At 38.7% G+C, this 17,942-nt stretch overlaps 1 protein-coding gene across 3 annotated transcripts in view; it reads left to right on the top strand.

The window, feature by feature from the left end:
• The window catches only part of PMS1 (PMS1 homolog 1, mismatch repair system component), a 43,280-nt gene that overhangs the window by 1,141 nt on the left and 24,197 nt on the right, over nt 1-17,942 (top strand). For all 3 annotated transcript variants that reach the window (XM_041403389.1, XM_041403388.1, XM_041403390.1), the window contains exons 2-5: nt 1,165-1,311; nt 4,969-5,151; nt 7,094-7,196; nt 8,305-8,468. In XM_041403389.1, coding sequence (XP_041259323.1) covers nt 1,180-1,311; nt 4,969-5,151; nt 7,094-7,196; nt 8,305-8,468 — 582 coding nt within the window. In that variant the 5' untranslated portion in view covers nt 1,165-1,179. The remainder of the gene's footprint in view (nt 1-1,164; nt 1,312-4,968; nt 5,152-7,093; nt 7,197-8,304; nt 8,469-17,942) is intronic.

Raw genomic sequence — 17,942 nt, 5'->3', positions numbered from 1 at the left:
TGTTTTCCAGTTGGTGGAAAAACCATTCATCGGATCCTTTCACCACATTTGAAAGGCAAACTTCCTTTGCAATGTAAATAACAATAATAAAGACAAACCCCCTTCGTAGCTGTTCCTAGAAAAGTTTCAGTGCTGCTTGTACTTCATAGCACTGTACTTCCTCCCCCTGCCCCCCCACCAAAGCCAAGTAACCACATTTTTACTTTGTCTTTTATGTTTAAAGAGTAGCTGTCTTTGGAAGGATGTTGAGGCAGAGAAATGTCCTGTAATTGTTGTATCAGCTGCATACACCCTGCAGGGCAGTGGTGGTGCTTAGGGGTGTTGGCTGCAGTCCCTCACCAGGACCTGGCTGTGTCAGGAGGAAATCTGTGCTTGTTCCATTCCTCCACGTGTGCTCATATCCTTGGGACAGGTGCTGAGTGTGCAGTCTGTGTTCCTCAGCAGATACCTTGGACTGAATCAATGAGAATGCCAGGACTGTTTGCCTTTCAGTGTAAAGAGCATTATATAACATAAACCAGAGAGGAGAAGAAACCTGTCTGAACCATCCCCCTGCCTCTCTCATATGCATATAAAATTGTGGTTGAATTCTTTTGTGACAAGCTACAAGGATCAGCAAAATCGTTTTCCTGGGGCTTGGCTGTTTGTGTTAATGTAGGTACTTAAACAGAAATGCATGCTAAAATTCACAGATCAGTGTACAGTCTCTTCATGGGAGAGTGTCTCTGTAATATAGCAATAATTTTATAATCCTTGATATTTCCAATAATTAAAAAATGAAATTTCCACTGGTTTATAAAGCATCTTCATTTTCAAGTGAGTGATAGAGAGACATAGAAGTAAAATGACCTGCCTGAGGGCACATAGTACATCAGATCAGAGAGGCAAAACTCTAATGGAGAAATTTTTGGGGTTTGGTTTTTATTTTTGCCAGAAGATCCCATTGCTATTGAACATGGCTTTTCCTCAGCACCAGTGTGTTGCCTTCCTATTTCTCTCCCAACACCTGTTGAGGAAGCTGGGTCCTACTGTAACTTGAAAATTTCACTTTCCAGCCATAATCCTGTGGTTTTCTGCATTTAAGAGTTCCTGTGAAACAGTTTCTTAGAAATGTGTAATTGTAGTGTTCCTTTTACATTCTTTTCCTGTTATTTTTCTGTGCAGCTGAATCTTTCCACCATGAAACAGCTGCCTGGAGAGACAATTCGGCTCCTTTCAAGTTCTCAGGTGATTACTTCAGTTGTCAGCGTGGTGAAGGAGCTGATAGAAAATTCCTTGGATGCCAGTGCTACAGGCATTGATATTAAACTGGTAAGTCTTCCTCTCAGAAAGAATTTGATATAAAATAAGATGCCAAGAAAATTGTTCCTCTGCAAATGTGGTTTTTAGGCTATTGTGATTTGGGGAATGGCAATGATTATTATATAATTATATGTATATATTTTTATCTCAAGTAAAAATGGTACAAAATTAGTTGCCATTTGTGTTTTTGAGGCTCTGCTCTGAAACAGTAAGGTATATTTGTGCTTCTGAGTGTATCGTGGGGAAAAAAAGCTGTCAGCTTTCTTAATCTTCCTTTTCCCACTTAAAATTTGTTTTCTGACTAATAGCCTGTTTTAAATGTTTTAAAAGTTGTTGGACTTAGGTTTGCTGTTAGGCTGACATATTTAATTCTCATTACAAAGTATTGTAGGAAAGGCAAAAATGGAGACAGTGGAAAAGGTTGATGGCCATTCAAAACAAAATATGTTTTTGTAATACAAATCACCACCCTATCTCTAATTAGCATGGTGAACTCTGGCTATTTCTAACTCTTTAAAAGCTGTTCAAAAAAGTTGACATGTCATTCAGGGATAGTTTCTGACAGTTGAAAATACTACTTTTTATAAAGAATCTGACTTTTTTTTTCCCAACAAATTGGTTGAAATGGATAACTGGTCAGTTCCTCTTGCTGTCCTATGTCTGCTTTTGCAGTGTTTTGTCAGCAGCTGTATAGTAGCAGTGTCTCCTGCTGCTGTATCCTGTGTAAATGTATGTATTCAGAATTGGATCCAATTTCCTTTCTGCAAATAACAGTGAATGCTTAGGATATTCTTGAATTAAATCTTAGACAAAATGCTCTTAACTAGGAGGGGCAGTTCAGTTTCTCCTTATTTATTTGACCATGTCTGCTATATTTTCTGAATGAGTCTGGAGATGTTCCATCTGAGAATGCTTTCCTGTAGATGCCAAGGAACATGTTTGTTACTGCTTTGAGTGAGCTGAAGATGTTCTGTCTTTGCTGTGGTCTCTCATAATCTATGTCTTCTCAATATTTAGATTTCAGAGTATCTTGCTTCTTGAGTAACTCCAAAGTGAGTAGTGTGTACACAGTTGTGGGGGTAAAGGGTATTGGGATCAGATCCTGGGAGCTGATCAGTAACTGCAAGAAGTGAACAGAAAGGTTTTGGAATGTTCCAGAACGGTTGGAACAAACCTTGCAGAAGAGAGAGCCCTCTAACTAGTGTGGGTTTCACAGCACAGTAACCAGCTTTGTCCCAAATCAGTGAAAAAGAGCATTTTTAACCAGTTTCAGTGCATGAGTCATCTGCACTACTCTTGCATACTTGTGTCAGTCCAGCCCAATCCAAAACACTGTAATTCCAAACAAACAAACGTGGCTTTATGCACGTTGTCAGCAATTAAAAGAAATTTGATGATTGTTCTTCTGTGGGTAATAGAGGAGAAGAGAAAACCTGCACTCTGTACAAATCTAGACAGTAATATTGTAAAACAATGGATTTTTTTTCTGGTATTTTTAATGGGAAATTAAAATAACTCTGACCATGTAATAAAGGTCAATGACCACATTAATTCTGGATTAGTTCAGAAGCATAACAGAGAAGAGAAACTTTGAAATTCCATTTTACAGCTTGATGGGTTTTGCCTGAAATTGCAACATTTTCATTGTTTCAATCTTTTTCAGATGGAATAGGAGGACATAATTTATCCAATTTGCCTGAACAAAGATAACAGTTCCTTTCTGACAGACAGACAGACAGGAATTAACCTGATTATGGAATGGGTTTCAGATAAGAGTCATGGCAGTGGTAAAGTGTAGTGGGAAGCTTTGGCTGGTGTTTCAGTCTTGATTGGCCATAGGTGATGTTATTTGGCATCTTTGCACTGTGTACCAAAGCTGAATCATACTGACTGGCATCAGTGACCTGGCAGAGCAACTGAAACATTTCATGGGCTCATAACCTTGGTAAGATTCAGCTCATGAAGGAAGGTGTTACAAAATACAAAGGTTAAGCATATTTACATAACATTTACCTAAAACATGCACAAGTAAAAATTAATAATATTAGAAGAGAAAGAATCGTTTATGTAACATTTTGATTCAAGATAAATCTTACTTTTCTTAAACAACTAACTGGTCAGAAAGTAAAAATTAGAATGGAAAATAGGGGTTCATTGTAAAATTCTCAAACCTTTCATTAGCACATACAGCAGCAGGGTAGAGGGTTTCCTGCCTCTATTTCCTTATGTGTTTTTGTGCTCAGTTGAGGTGTATTGCTTAGTTCTGTTTTGCTGCCCAGTAGGAAGTTGACTCAAACATGAGCAAAAGCATGGTTTTTCACCTGAAGACAGCTTTTGCACCATTCATTAAACCAGAAAGGGAAATGTACCCATATTTCTGTTGTTTTTTGTGTATTGTGGTTCTGAGCCTACCTCTGAGGCTTTTGATGTTTCCTAAATCAGATTATGTGTGAATGCAGACAGTTTCTTTAGATACCTTTCTTTTGTTTTTGATTGCATCCTTTTTTTTTTACTTCAAGAAATAACCTTGTGAGTGCATTATAATTTTTCTTAACTGTTTTCAGGATAGGCCCAGGTAGGACAGCAAAGTCTGCTCTGTTTAATCAACCTGCTTTCAACCTGCTTTAATCAACCACCACATGTTCTGTCCAGCATCAGTGATGGCAGCCACTGTTTTAAGATAATCTTTCTTAGCAAAACTAGTTGTAAGGTCACCTAGATGTATTACACACTACAGCACATTTTTGGTGTGTTGCATCACAATCTTTTCAAAGAGCCAGTCTTGCTTCTGTGGAAGAAGCTTAGTTAGTGATCCTGCAGCTCTGATTGCTTTCTCCTCCTTCCTTGTGGTTCCTCCTGGTGCTGCTCACTTGTGCAGGCTGTAATGTAGCTAGAAAGAATAATTTTTTCCTGCACTTGTTTAAGATGTTACAGAACCTAAATTTCATCTTTTATTTAACTGTTGTAAATATCTGGTTTCAGAATTTTACCCTATTTATGCTGGTGCTTACTGGAATGACATATTTAAACTGGAATTCAGTAAAATATGCATTGCATGTATGTAGAGCTAAATCACAAAAATTGAACTTTGCTTCCCTGAAGGCTGTTTTAAAAGAGCCTCTGGGAACCTTTACTTCTTTTTGTAAAATAGTGTATCTCTTTACAAGCTTTTTATTACTCTTACAATTCATGTCTTGCCCCTCATTAGAATTTCAGCTTCTGTGTATTGAACTTGGAATCAATCAAAACTGAAACTGAAAATGGTGTGAAGTGAGGGTCTACTGAATTCACTGGATGCAGAGCTGCATTCAAGGGATTTCAAAAAAATTTATACCAAGTAGGTAAGAGAGGTGAAGAAACAAAAAAAATCTTCAGCTTTCCAGTTACAGGTTTCCTTTTGAGCTTATGTTTTGCTGTTTCTGAATCACAGGAGATAAATTATGTTATTTAATTAGAGAAACCATCGCTGTTATCCTAACATGGTGTATTTTTCCTTTTCTTTTTTTTCCTTAAACAAATACATTTAATGGTTGCTCAGTTCCTCCAAACAAGTAAGACTTCCACTTCTGTATGGATAGATAGAAGCTGTAACTTTATCTGCTTCAAAATTACATCTTAATTAATTCGGTTGTTTTGCTGCTCCTTTGTGTTTTGTTCTTTTTTAAGGAGAATTACGGGTTTAGCAAAATAGAAGTAAGAGACAATGGCAGTGGAATCAAGGTTGATGATGTCCCAGTTATGGCAGTTAAACACTACACCTCAAAAATCAGCTCTTCTGAGGACCTCGAAAGGCTGACAACGTACGGTTTCCGTGGGGAAGCTTTGGGATCGATTTGCAGCATATCAGAAGTGAGCACTTGCAATAAATGTGTAGCCTTTGTGTTATGATATTTGTTGCCTGTCTGTGTTGAGGGAAGTTTTATTCTGTGCAAAGAGTTTAAATGTTTCAGCGACTTGCCAGGAATATGCTTGTGTATGCTGCTTTTCTCCCTAGCCCCAGAAGCCATGTCATACAAATTTCTTGTTTGTGTCAGTCCTGCCTTTCTGTCACACAGGTCACAGCAGTGCTCTGTTTATTTTGCTCAGTCATAAGAGGTAACAGACAGATTGTGTTGTATTCTCTTTCCTTTTGTGTCAGGGAGTATCATGTCAAAGAGGATGGCTGGCTTGGCTGCTTGAATTAGGGTAGACCAAGAAAGGAGCAGCAGGTGATGGCCAGGAGAAGTAATTTCAGGGGACTGATGGCCCACATAGCCACCATTCCAGTAGTGATTTCTGCCTTGTTATCTAGCTGATCAGCAGTCATGGGATCTTGCTGGGCTCCTTATTGCTCTTTGACATGTATGTGACTGCAATTGCACAAACTTTGTCCCTGTGAGTAAACAGGAACCTGCTACCTGACCTGTCTATGAGTCTGAGCCATATGTTTGTATTAAGAGGATTGGCAGTGTACTGACATTTGCTACTTAACTTGTTGGCTAAAAGTAAATACGTTTGTTCAAAACAATCTGAAAAGTGTTCAGGCTGATAAAGGCACAGCATCTGCCAGATCTCTTGTGCTCTCCCTTTCTGAATTCATGCTGCACCAAGGTCAAGTTTTAAGTGCAAGTCTGCTGAGGACTAGGTCATGCAGGAAGATACCAATGCCTGTCTGAGGTCAGGAGAGATCAGCTGCTGAGGTCAGGAGAGATGATGGTACAGCTTCACTCCTTGGTACCTTGGGCTGCATTCACCTTGCACTAAGCAGGAGTGGGTTGTGTATTTGCATGGAGATTTCCAAAGATGCTTTCAAAAGTGTTGGTGTTTTGATAGATGATGACAGACCTCAATCATTGGTTCCTTCTAATGAGCTCTCAGAGCAGAATGCCATCTGTTCAGAGCTTCTAATCAGCTCTGTGGTACATTTCATAAGAGATGGGAGGTGGCCTGAGTGTATGAAGTGCTTTAATAAGTATTACTCCTTGTATCAGTAATTATGTTAATTAACACTCCTGGCATTAATTGTGTTCTGCCTACCCAAACTGCCCCCTGAAATTTCAGTTTGAAGGTACTTTGCTATTGGCCCTTAAGTAGGTCTGCAATACTGTAATTCCCAGTTAATCGATTATTGTTTTTCTCTCCAGGGGCATGACTGAATGCTGAATGATTCATGAGAGACACTAAAATAAACCAAAATATCCTGAAACTCTGTATGTGTGTTAAACTTTGTCTTCCAGGGGATTAAAGGGCAGTGGTTCTGTTATTCACAATGTTGGTAACTGAACTCTGATTTATGACTGCTCTTGCTAAAGCAATCTGTGAATTACCTTAACAGCTTACAAAACTTGCTGTGACTGATTGCCAGATATGTTTAGGTGTGGAAAGAAAATATATTGTTTGAGAGTAGTCTTTAAGTTAGTGGAATCTTAAATGAATTTAAGTTGTCGTAGTGTGTTTGTCTCACAGAGGTTAAAAATGCAGAACTGTCAATTGATAAAGTTTATTTAATCTGTGCTAGAATAGAAAATAGAGCAGTGTGTGTTGTAGGTAGCAGGAATTGCTGTGCTTTGTGAATCAGCATGATAGAAATGCTTTTATTTCAATGGCAGGAAACATGCAGAATAATGCTGAATGTTTCTGTGCCTGTAAGAAATACCTGTTCAAGAAAAATTTTATAAAGTAATTTAATGTAATTGTGGTGACTAAAGTAACAGAGTGGTGTGGTGAGTGTGGTAGCAAAGTTTATCTGAGCTGATTCTGAACTTTGTCTATCCCTGATTAACGTAGGCTTTTTTAACATCACTCTCTTCAGGTTTTGGTCACAACAAAGACAGCTGCAGATGATTTCAGCATTCAGTATGCTCTGGATAGCAATGGACGTGTAACCTCTAAAAAGCCTTCCCATCTTGGGCAAGGTAGGCTATCACTGTTCTGGTGTTGCAAGGTGACAGGTGTATTTTATGTTTCTCTGAGGTTCTAGCTGATGTTGAAATACCTGTTGGGTACTTAAAGGCTGAGTATGAAATCTTTGCAGCTGTAAACGTTTCTTGCCTTGTGTCTGTCAGCTGAGAATGTGTTGTCATAGTGTAAGAAATGATACGTCTTGGAAGTTGTTCTAGATTGTAATTATAAACTAGTTTCTCCTTCTCTGACTCACTTCTTCAAGCTGACAGTGGAAATAAAACCTGTAAAAATTAAATGGTCCAAGTCTGTATATGAGAGATTTCTTCAGGACCAAAGTAAGTATGTAGCAAAATCCTTGCTTAAAGGAGGAAGAGCTGCCCTGCTGCCATACGTAGGAATTGCTGGAAGCAGAGTGGCTGTAGGACCAGGCAAAGTCACAGTTCTTTCTAACCTGCTGGAAGGGTGTGTACCTAATTTTTACTAAGGATTCTTTTTAAGATTTAGCCTGTACAGTGTTTTCCACAGCCAGAACACCTGCAGGTTGCAATGCCTTGTCTTTCATTGAAATTGTTGAGTTCTCTGACATATCTAATGCTTTGCAATATCCTTATGGGCTAGGAATTTATGTGTTTATGTTGGTAGATGAATATTCCTCCTCCTGCTGTGTACTGTACCTTGAGCAGAGGTATTTGGCTTCAGGTACTACCCTAAAGCAGGTGCTTGTGAAGGCCCTTAATGAAGCACAATGTTCCTTTGCCTCCAGATATGTGTGATTAGATTCTAGTCTGTTAATTAATTATTTTGCTAATGAAGGCTAACTTATGCATTGAGACAATCTTCAGCTTTATTTAGTGCTGGTTGTTGCTGTTGTTAGTGTGTAGGAAAGAAAGCTTAATGCTGCATTCATAACTCTAAATAAAGGAGAAGAATCAAAAGTCTTGAGATGCCTTTTTGGGGGAAATGACTGCTAATTTGGTATGTTACTTCTCATGCTAATAACCTGATTTAGTGCAGCAGCATACAAACATGTATGTTTATGTAAAAATAATTTCCTCAATATCCCGTCAGTGATTTGCTTTCAGTGTAATTTCTACTTTATTTTTTATCACCTTCTTGCAGGTACTACAGTAACAGTCCTAAATTTGTTTAAGAATCTTCCTGTAAGAAAGCAGTTTTACTCAACAAATAGAAAATGTAAGGAAGAACTGAAAAAAGTCCAAGATCTACTGACAGCGTATGGTATCATAAAGCCAGACCTGAGGATCACATTAACACACAATAAGGTAATAATGAGGGTTTTTTTTCTTTCAGCTGTCTTAAGGATCAGTTTCTGATGAATCCATGCAATTCATGTAATACTTATACAAAGTCTTTGATTCTTAAGATTTTTCTTTCATCGTAGCTTTGTTTTGGACTTCCACTTACTTTCTCCTTTCATAGGTGAATATTTATAATGGCTACAGATTTTGATGTTAAGCTCCTAAAACTCAGGCTCAGGTATTTTTGGTCTTTTGTAAGAGATACCTGGCTAGATATGTGAAGTATAAAAATCATTTTACATGCTAGTGGTTAATAAAGATGGTGGTGGTGTTTTGCAAACAAAGTGAGACCTTATGAGACTGCAGGGCCTGATAAAGAGTTAACCAAAGCCACCTGAAAGAACTTGCAAAACTTACTATTTTAGACAGTCTACCTGGATAGAAGCTATAGCTCATACAGGCAGCTTGCTGTATTCTGAGTCATAAGAGCTCAGTACATGACCATGGTTTTATTTTAAAAGGCTGGAAAGTTCAAAATTATTTGTGTCGTTGGTGTAAGAACAGTAACATGTTATAACAAGAACATTTAGTTGAGCTAATTGCTCTTGATTAAACTTGGGAGGATGAATGCAGAGGTTACTTGGAGATTACTTCAACTTCACTGCATGCTGAATGGTAATTCTACATCACAGCTACAGAAATGACATGTTGAGCAGTTCATCTTAGCCTGACCCAAATTTAACATAACAGATGTCATTGGCTGTACCCTGGCTTTTTACACCTCTGAGGGAGAGGCTGTGCTAATGAGCTTCCAAGTTGCCACAAAGTAGAGAGTGACATCTCGTGGCCAGATCCCTCAGTAATTCTGTTTCTGTTCTAAAATAATGCTGTTTGTTGATATTTGTCATGCTCATTGAGACTTGATCGGTTACCCCATCAATCAAACATTCACACTTCAGTTCCTTTGCAGTGGGAGTAGGAAAAGGCACTGTGTGCTTTTCTGAAATGACAACAGATTTCCCTTCCACTTCTGGACTCATTTAACATGCTTTGATTGTATTTATGTGTGTATTTTTAAATATCACTGTGTAGATACTGTAAAAATCTAAAGCTGGCTACAGAATTAGTATTTCAAGGCTGAGAAAGAGTAGCTACTTGTAGTCTTACTTCATTGAGATCACTGAGAATTTGAAACCAGACATCTTGGCAGGGTCTGCCTCCAAGACTGTATTGAGCTCCTTGACATATCTACCAGTGATTCACAATACTGATGGTGGTCAATAAAACTAATTTTGTCGTCTTGGTGGTTTGTTTTTGCCTTCTTCAGCAAGTCACAAATGCTATTTTCTTTATAATATTTTGATTTCATCCCCTTGATCAGATATTGAGTATCTTGGGGTGTTTTTTTCTCTGCTTATTATAATACAGTGGCAGTAAGGTCCAAGAAGGTGATTACCTGTATTTTTCCCAACACTTCCTGCAGAAAGGGTGTGGAGGGTGGCATGATAGTTGCCATTGCACATTGGTTTTTTTTTTTGAACCTCACTTATTAGCTTCAGAGGTACATTCTTCAATACCTAATTTTAGGGATTATATGAATGGGTAAAAAAGTTTAATTCATTGTAATGATAAAAATGATGCTGGTTTTTTTGTATTTTTCATTTTGCACTGTCAGTCTTTTGTTTGTTTAATTTATTTTTTAAAAAGAGGAAAAGAAGCGAGAAAGTGCTCAAACATTTCATCACAAGAGGTCGCTCAGTAGCCACTGCTGAGACAGGAAAATTTAAGGCCCAAGTAGACAGAAAGTATAGTCTGTCTCTGTGCATGTGGAGATGCTTTAAAATAGTCTGAAAGTTAAAAACTGAACTGAACTTCATAAAATTTCTATTCAGATTCCTGTCTTTCGACTGCCGTTGGCATTCTGTGCAAAATAAAAAGTTACCTCTTGTATCACATCTTTTAAAATATTTGAAATTCTGCTTTTCCAGTGTGTGGTAACTTGCACTAGGTCAATGGTGAATTTGTTTTACCTTATCACAGAATGTGAATATTCTTTATTTCTTTTGCCTTTATATGCTAAATATTGTTGTCATTACAATAGCTAATTTGGATCAGGAAAGTGTTTTTTTCATATAGACACTAGAGAATATTTGTGCTATAGTAATACTCTGCTGAATAGTGTTCTCGGTGATTTTATTTGTTTGTGTGTTAGTTATATTTTTGTTAGAAATGTACTAGGAGAAAGAATCAACTTCTTAGAATAGCTTTTTTTTTATGTAGCTCATAGATAATGTGTTCATTTAAAAGGCAAATTGTATATGCAGTTATTCAGAGGACTTCTTAGAATCCCAAATTCTTGAGGCTGAACCAGTACTTTGTGTTGCAATGGAAGATAATACACGTTGAGGTACAATCAGGTTCCTGGGCTTAAAAGGGCAAGAAGATAGCAGAGATGAGCTATTACAGGAGGAGACAAGGAAAGATGAACTGAAAAACTAGAAAAGATAATAAATGAAAAAAGTGTAAATGAAAATGTATTTCAAGGAAGTTTTCTAAATAAATTACAAAACCGATACTTTTTTTTAAAAAGCCACACAAGAAAACAAAACTAAAAACAACCCTCCCCCAGAAAAACCAAATCCCCCAGTTTTTAAAGTCCTGTATTTTATATGAAGGAGAATGGTAGGTTGGATGGGGTTTGAGCAACTGGTCTTGAGAAACATGCCAATGGCTGGGGGGTTGGAACCAGATGATCTGCAAGGTCCCTGTCAACCCAAACTATTCTGTGAGTCTGTGAAAGCATAGCCATGGCTTTACTGGGGAAGAATGTAGTAAGGCTGAAGCTGCCATAAAGTATCTGAGGTTAGACATCTGAAAATGGTTGCCTGATGAATTCCAGCAGAAACTTATTTTGGCAAGTCAGGGCTCTTACTGAGCTGTTGAAGTATAGATGGTTTTAGGATGTATGCTACATTGCATGTTGAATTTCCACCATATCTGAGTTTTTTCAAAAGGTGTGTGTCATGCTTTTGAATGAAATTTCCACGAATTTTTTCTTCTTCCTACATTTTATGTCTGTGTTAGTTTGGAAAATATTGATTGCTGTTAAGTGTGGTTCTTCACAGAGGAAAAATCAGATGATTGTTTGATTTCTCTTCCAGCCTTTGGTTGATTTTTAGTGGGTAAGAAAATAGATACTCTCTATTTCTCCTCAGATTTATTTATTGTGGACTCTCCATCAGTGACTTTCCAAGATAGGAAACGCTCAATTGCTCTTTCTGCTCAGAATGTTTTGTTTGTATTAGCAATAAATAATGAATCACTTTGCAGATCAACCCTTGAGGTACTATTGCTATTTTGACAACTTGGATTAGCTAGTGCTCTTTCTTTTTATGAAGGTTTATCCTGCCAAGACATTCTTTGAATACTGATAATGTTGATCCTCTTGCCAGTATGGTTATGTTAGAAAGAGGTATTTTTCTTCTTTCATCACCATGTTCCTTGAAAGCATATTGAATAATGAGACAGCCAAATGGAAATAATTTACATGAGTATTCAGCAAGTTTATTTAAAGTTAATGTTATCTGAAGGCGTGTTAAGAACATTTCAAAGTCAGCTACTGCTTAAACTGCCTCAAACCTTTCAGCCCCAAATACTGTGTTCTAGCAACCTGTGAGCTCTGGCTTTGTTTTACCCAAGGTGGTAAAACACAGCTTTTAGTAGTTCCAGCTCTTCTCTAAAAACTGCAGTTTTCACACTCTTCTCTGTTTAATACCAGTAGCCCTCAGCTCAGTCTCTATAAACCACTGATGTTGAAGAAATAGAAGGGTATTTCATCAGTGTTTTGTAAGACTGTTGATATGGAATGCTTTAATTCTGTTTCAGTTGCCTTTATTCCACAAATGCCGAAATGAGCGAGGGCATCCAGTAACTATACCTATTTTAACAATATTAGATATAGTAGATCCAAAAAAATTTCAGCAACAGATGGTTCACATGGTGCCTATCAGCAGGTCATATTGTGCACAAGTGGTCCCATGTCTTCTGCAAAGTCCGGATGGGCCATAAGTAGGCTCAGTAAATTTTCCAGTTCCTGTTGAGGAAAGCTTGGCATAAGTGAATTTTTTTTCCAGTGTTTTTCACACATAACATTTGAAGCTTGGTCACACGCAGTTCTGCCTAAAACTGTTTCTTGTTTGTTTCTTAAGAGAGTCATGAGTCAGAACTTTCAGATGCAAAGTCCATTTGAAAAGTCTTGTAGTAACTGTGGGTAGTAGTCTTCCCCAAAACCTCTTTCATTGGTGGTGTTGACTTAAAGGATGCCATCTTTATCTTTTCTTTACAGTAAGTCTCCTCTATTTTCCAAAGTTGCATAATCTTAGCCAACAGTTTTTATGAGATAATCCAAATCCAGGGTTTTTTTCTGTGTCCCTGTCTTTGTAATAAGTGTGGATTTTTTGAGATTGAGTTTGTTAGGGTAAATTTACCATTTTTAATAATGTCAGTATTATTTGCATTCGTTCATTGTGCTTCCAGACTCTGCTGTAGCTGCATGTTGAAAATAAATCTGAATTGAGCAGAAATAGCAGCACATAAACTCTATCTTGAGTTGGAAAGGCTACTCTGTTTAATGTAATGATGATGAATTAAATCCCTCCCTAATCTGTGTGTCTTAAAATATATAAAGAGGAATTACAATTAAGAATGCAGTGTTCTGCAGCCAACATGCTTCCATTCTAACCTGGAATACAGCTCAGTCTTTGCTTCTATTTGTTGTTCAGTGGCTTTGCTGAGAAAGCCAAACAGAGAGTTAATTATGGTGTTTTTTTGTGCTGAGGACACCTGTCCACTAGGAAATGCGCTGAGACCCTCAACTCAATTTACATCAGCCAGAGAACAGCTGCCAGATGGTAACTACTTTTGGTCACTACCAACCTGGTTGAATTTGAACTGGTGACCCAGAGGTGAAATGCTTTATATCCTATTACTAATTCCTTGAGGTTTCCAGTTTCTCATCCATCACTTTTTACAAATGACAGCACAGTATATGTCAAATCTCAAAACAATTACTGTTTCACATATGCAGCGTGTGTTGCAGAATCTGAGATGTGCTTTTGCAAGGCTTTTGCACTCACACTATCGGCTTAAAAAGGTAAATGGAAAAAAGGATGTTTCTAAAGCTGCATTTTCCCTCTTCTTTAGCAATGTGCTTTGTCACTGTTATATATGTGATTTTTGTTAACTGCTGTTTTACAAAAGGCTTTTAAACCTCCCTTTGTTTAAATAGAATTCACTGTGATGTATGTTTTCTGAATCACAGTTTTAGATTGGAAAGTGGGTTTTGAAAGTAGTTTGATTGTTTAGGAGGCTTTATTTATTTATTCTTTCCTCCTGCTAGGGAAATGGAATTAATAGAATCTTAGAATATCTTGAGTTGGAAGGGACCCACAGGGATCATTGAGTCCAACTGCTGGCCCTGCACAGGATGCCCCAAGAATCCCACCATGTGCCTGAGAGTGTTGTGCAGATACTTCTGGAACTCTGTCATGCTTGGTGCTATGACCACTGCCATGGAGAGTCTCTTTCAATGCCCAGCCACCCTCTGGGGGAAAGAACCTTTTCATAGAACCTGAGAATCATTAAGGTTGAAAAAGACCTCCAAGAGCATCAGGTCCAACCTTTGACCAAATACCACCATGCCCACTAAACCATATTGTGAAGTGCCACATCTGCTCAGTGTTTGAACATGCCCAGGGACAGGGACTCTACCACTTTTCAGGGGAGCCTGTTCCAATACCTAATCACTTGCAGTGAAGAAATTTTTCATAACACCTAACCTGGACCTCCCTGGTGCACCTTGAGGCCATTTCCCCTTGTCCTGTTGCTGCTTGCCTGGGAGAAGAGCCTGACCTCTACCTGGCTATGACTTCCTGTGAGGTAGTGAGCAATAAGATCACTTCTGAGCCTCCTTTTCTCCAGGCTAAACACCCCAGCTCCCTCAGGCTCTCCTCTTCACACTTGTGTTGTAGCTTCTCTGGACACACTCCAGCAACTCCGTGTCTTTTTGGTAATTAGGGGCCCAAGAGTGCACAGAGGACATGGGGTGTGGCCTCACCAGTGCTGAGTAGGGAAAGACAATCACTGCGCTGGTCCTGCTGGCTACACTGTTCCTGACAGAGGGCAGCATGCCATTGGTCTTGGCCACACGCTGGCTTATGTTCAGCTGCAGTCAACCAGCCCCCCCAGGTCCTTTTCCAGTGGGCACTTTAATAGCCACTCTTCCCCCAGCCTGTAGTGCTGCAGGGGGTTCTTGTGATCCAAGTTCAAGACCTGGCACTTCATCTGGGGCCACCATTGGCCTGGGCCCAAAAATTCAGCCAGTTCAGATACCTCTGCAGAGCCTTTCTACCCTCCAGCAGATCAGCACTCCCACCCAACTTGATGTTGCCTGCAAACTGGCTGAGAGTGCACTCAGTCCCCTTCTCCAGATAATTGGAAAAGATGTTAAACAGCTCTAGCCCTGATACTGAGCCCTGGAGAACACCAGTAGTGACCAGCTGCCAACTGCATTTCATTCATTCACCACCACTCTCTAGGCTTGGCCATCCAGAGAGAGTGCATCCAAAAAGATTGCGCCTGTCCAAGCCATGGGCTTTCAGTTTCTCCAGGAGAATGCTATGGGAGACGGTGTCCAGGATTTTACTGAAGTTAAGGTTACATTGCAGCCTTCCCCTCATCCACTAGGTGGGTTACCTGGTCATAAGAGATCAGGTTCTCTGAACACCCATGGCTGAACATGTGTGATTAAAGCAATCAAAAAAGCATATGACTCTCAGTAGTCTTTGGAATTCTTGAAAGGCTTTGAAGACAGTGTTACCAGATGAAGATCCTTGCTTCCTTGTATCTGTTAGCTCCTCTCCTAACTTCCAAATCCAAGCATTTCTCCACTGTCATACTCAAGAAAGTCTTTTTGCTGAGAGAGTGCTCTCATGTCATAAAAGGGAAATCTGAGTAAGGAATACACTGGAATTTGTGGAATGAACAGTGATATGGAACATGACTGTCTTTCAACAAATCCCCTTGATAGCTCTAATATGCAGTGCCATGGGATAGACAGGTATGTAGCTGCATGTTAAGAGGGGAAAAATGGTGCTTTGAGTTTCTGTACTGCGTATCTCCACTGGTTATTATCCCAGCATCACATAAAAATGGAGGGGGCAACTGATTCCTTAGGGGTGAATATAAAATATCTAGGAAAATAATTGATTAGTTGCTTAATATTTTTATAAGCTAAATTGAAACATTTTTGTGATTTCTGTTTTCAAGGGAAGTTTATGTAAGGGTTTTCTTTTGGTAAGGTAACTTACCACTGGTTTTAAAACAGGACACCAGTTAAGGCGTGGAGCCGAAAAACAGCAGCGCTTCTCAAGGCTGGCATTCTAAAGAATGTGGTGAGGACTTCACATTGATCAGTTTTGATTTTAGCAGATGGGTTTTCTTCCACTGCAGAGAATGTCAGACCTTGGAACTGGGTCTCTGTGCATCATTAAGATGAAGAGGTTGTAGATACAGTATTGGAGGATGTGGTTTTGTTTCCCTTGGGCTCAATTCAGTCTTAGGATATTGCTGCCTGGTTGTGTTCCTGTTTGTGTACTCTCTTAACAGGTAGACAGCAATGCTTCCAATTGAAACCTAATAAGGTTTTAAGTCAGAAACTAAGGAACATGCTGGCCCAAAGAGTAATCTGCAGTGAGATCTCAGATGCCAGGGTGATATGATTTTTGAAGCATGTAGCACAAAACTAGAGAGACTGTGAAATGCAGTTTTCTTTTAAAGAGCTAACTCAAGTTACATTACCAGCCCACAGCTTATGTACGACTGCTTGCCCAACTGGACTTTTACACCCCCAAACCTTATTACAGGTAACATGAGTAACATGACTGTCATGAAATAAGGAAAATAGGTGTGGTTTGGGTACTAAAAGTCTACTTTAAGTGCACTGCCATTATGTAGTAATAAGGTAAATGGAATGAGTCTGTTTAACTCATGGCATCATAATTGTGCTGAAGTAGCCACAGTTGGAAACAGCATCTGGTCCCAGCTCTCATTAAGATTTTCCTTTTATCTGGGATTGCAAATCACTGTAGCTGCTGGTAGAAATTCTAAAATACAAAGGACAGTTAGGGATGCAGAGCAACTGCTTTTTTTTTTTCCTCTGTTCTTCCTTGAGGTCTTTGAAGAAACAAATCCTGAGCAGCTCTTAATTCTCTCCAGTCCTGTATAGCAGGGACCCCAGTGGGAAGAGGTTGCACGCTCTTTCTCCACACTTTACACATTTTTCTAGGAATCCTCCTGCACTATACGTGTTCATCCTGAAATAACAGCTGCCTAGTCTCTGTGTGTGTGGAGTCATACACTCATGTATGTTGGAGTGTACATTGTCACCCTCCACAAAAGTATGCCTGTGTCCTAGGGCTGCATGGGGTGGAGGAATAGGTACACACAAACGCACACATCATTATCCTCTGCATATGTGCAATAGATTGTATATGCATTAGGACATTTTGTAAGATCTGGATCGTGCAATCCCCTTCAATGAAACAGAGAGGTGGAATATATTTGGCTAGCTCTTGCAGAATCTAAGATGGGCTATATGTAATAATATATCTTTGAGTAGGCTGTTTCTGCAGCGTCATCATACTGACTAGAGTCAGATTCTTCCTTGGCTCATCCTAGACACCCGCTTTATATGACCTAGAAAAAAAAATATGGGGGGTGTGTAAGAGGGGTGTATTTTTAGCTAAACTAAAGGGTATAAGCAAGGTTAAAAAAATAGGGTAATGCAGAACCTCATGGCAACACTTTCCAAAATAAATTAAATGGAACAGGCATTGTTTCTCTGATTTTATTAGTGCCTGTTGATACATCTGGGGAATATAGAAAAATAATTTTCTGTAAATTACCATCTCTTGCTATGTTTTTGCTTCATAATGTTTAGTCGGGCTAGAAATGAATACAGGCTCTATTCTGTCTTTATATAGTATAGAAATTTAGGAGTTGTGTGGCCTCTTTAGTTTGTGGCTTTAATTTAACCTACAGTGGTAACTATTTCCTAAAATTCTGTCTTTAGTACTGAACATCTGGTGAATATATGACTATTTAAAAAACTAATCTGAGCCTATTACAGTATCTACTTTTAGCAAGTTTGTATTTAATAAATTCTCGTTTTCCACAGCTTTGTTAAAACCACCTTAATCAAATGATCTTTTCAAAGTTCTGAGTATCAGCCATTCTAGCAGGTCAAGCTGTGTAATAACCTTGTATTAATCAGCAGCTAAGATTTATATCTGTACCTGCAGCATCACACTAGGATACCCGAAAATAAACAGCATGATGTTTATATTAGTCATGTAACAAGTGCCTTTCTCAGTTTGATCACATGCATTTAATTTAAAATACATCCAGTAAAGAAAAAAATCACTTGGCACTTTCTGTTTC

This window comes from Onychostruthus taczanowskii, unplaced genomic scaffold, assembly GCF_017590055.1.
Source record: "Onychostruthus taczanowskii isolate IOZ18803 unplaced genomic scaffold, ASM1759005v1 scaffold20, whole genome shotgun sequence".
NCBI classification, from domain to species: Eukaryota; Metazoa; Chordata; class Aves; order Passeriformes; family Passeridae; genus Onychostruthus; species Onychostruthus taczanowskii.
The sequence above is the reverse complement of the archived record's forward strand: the minus strand, read 5'-3'. Positions and strand labels throughout refer to the sequence as shown.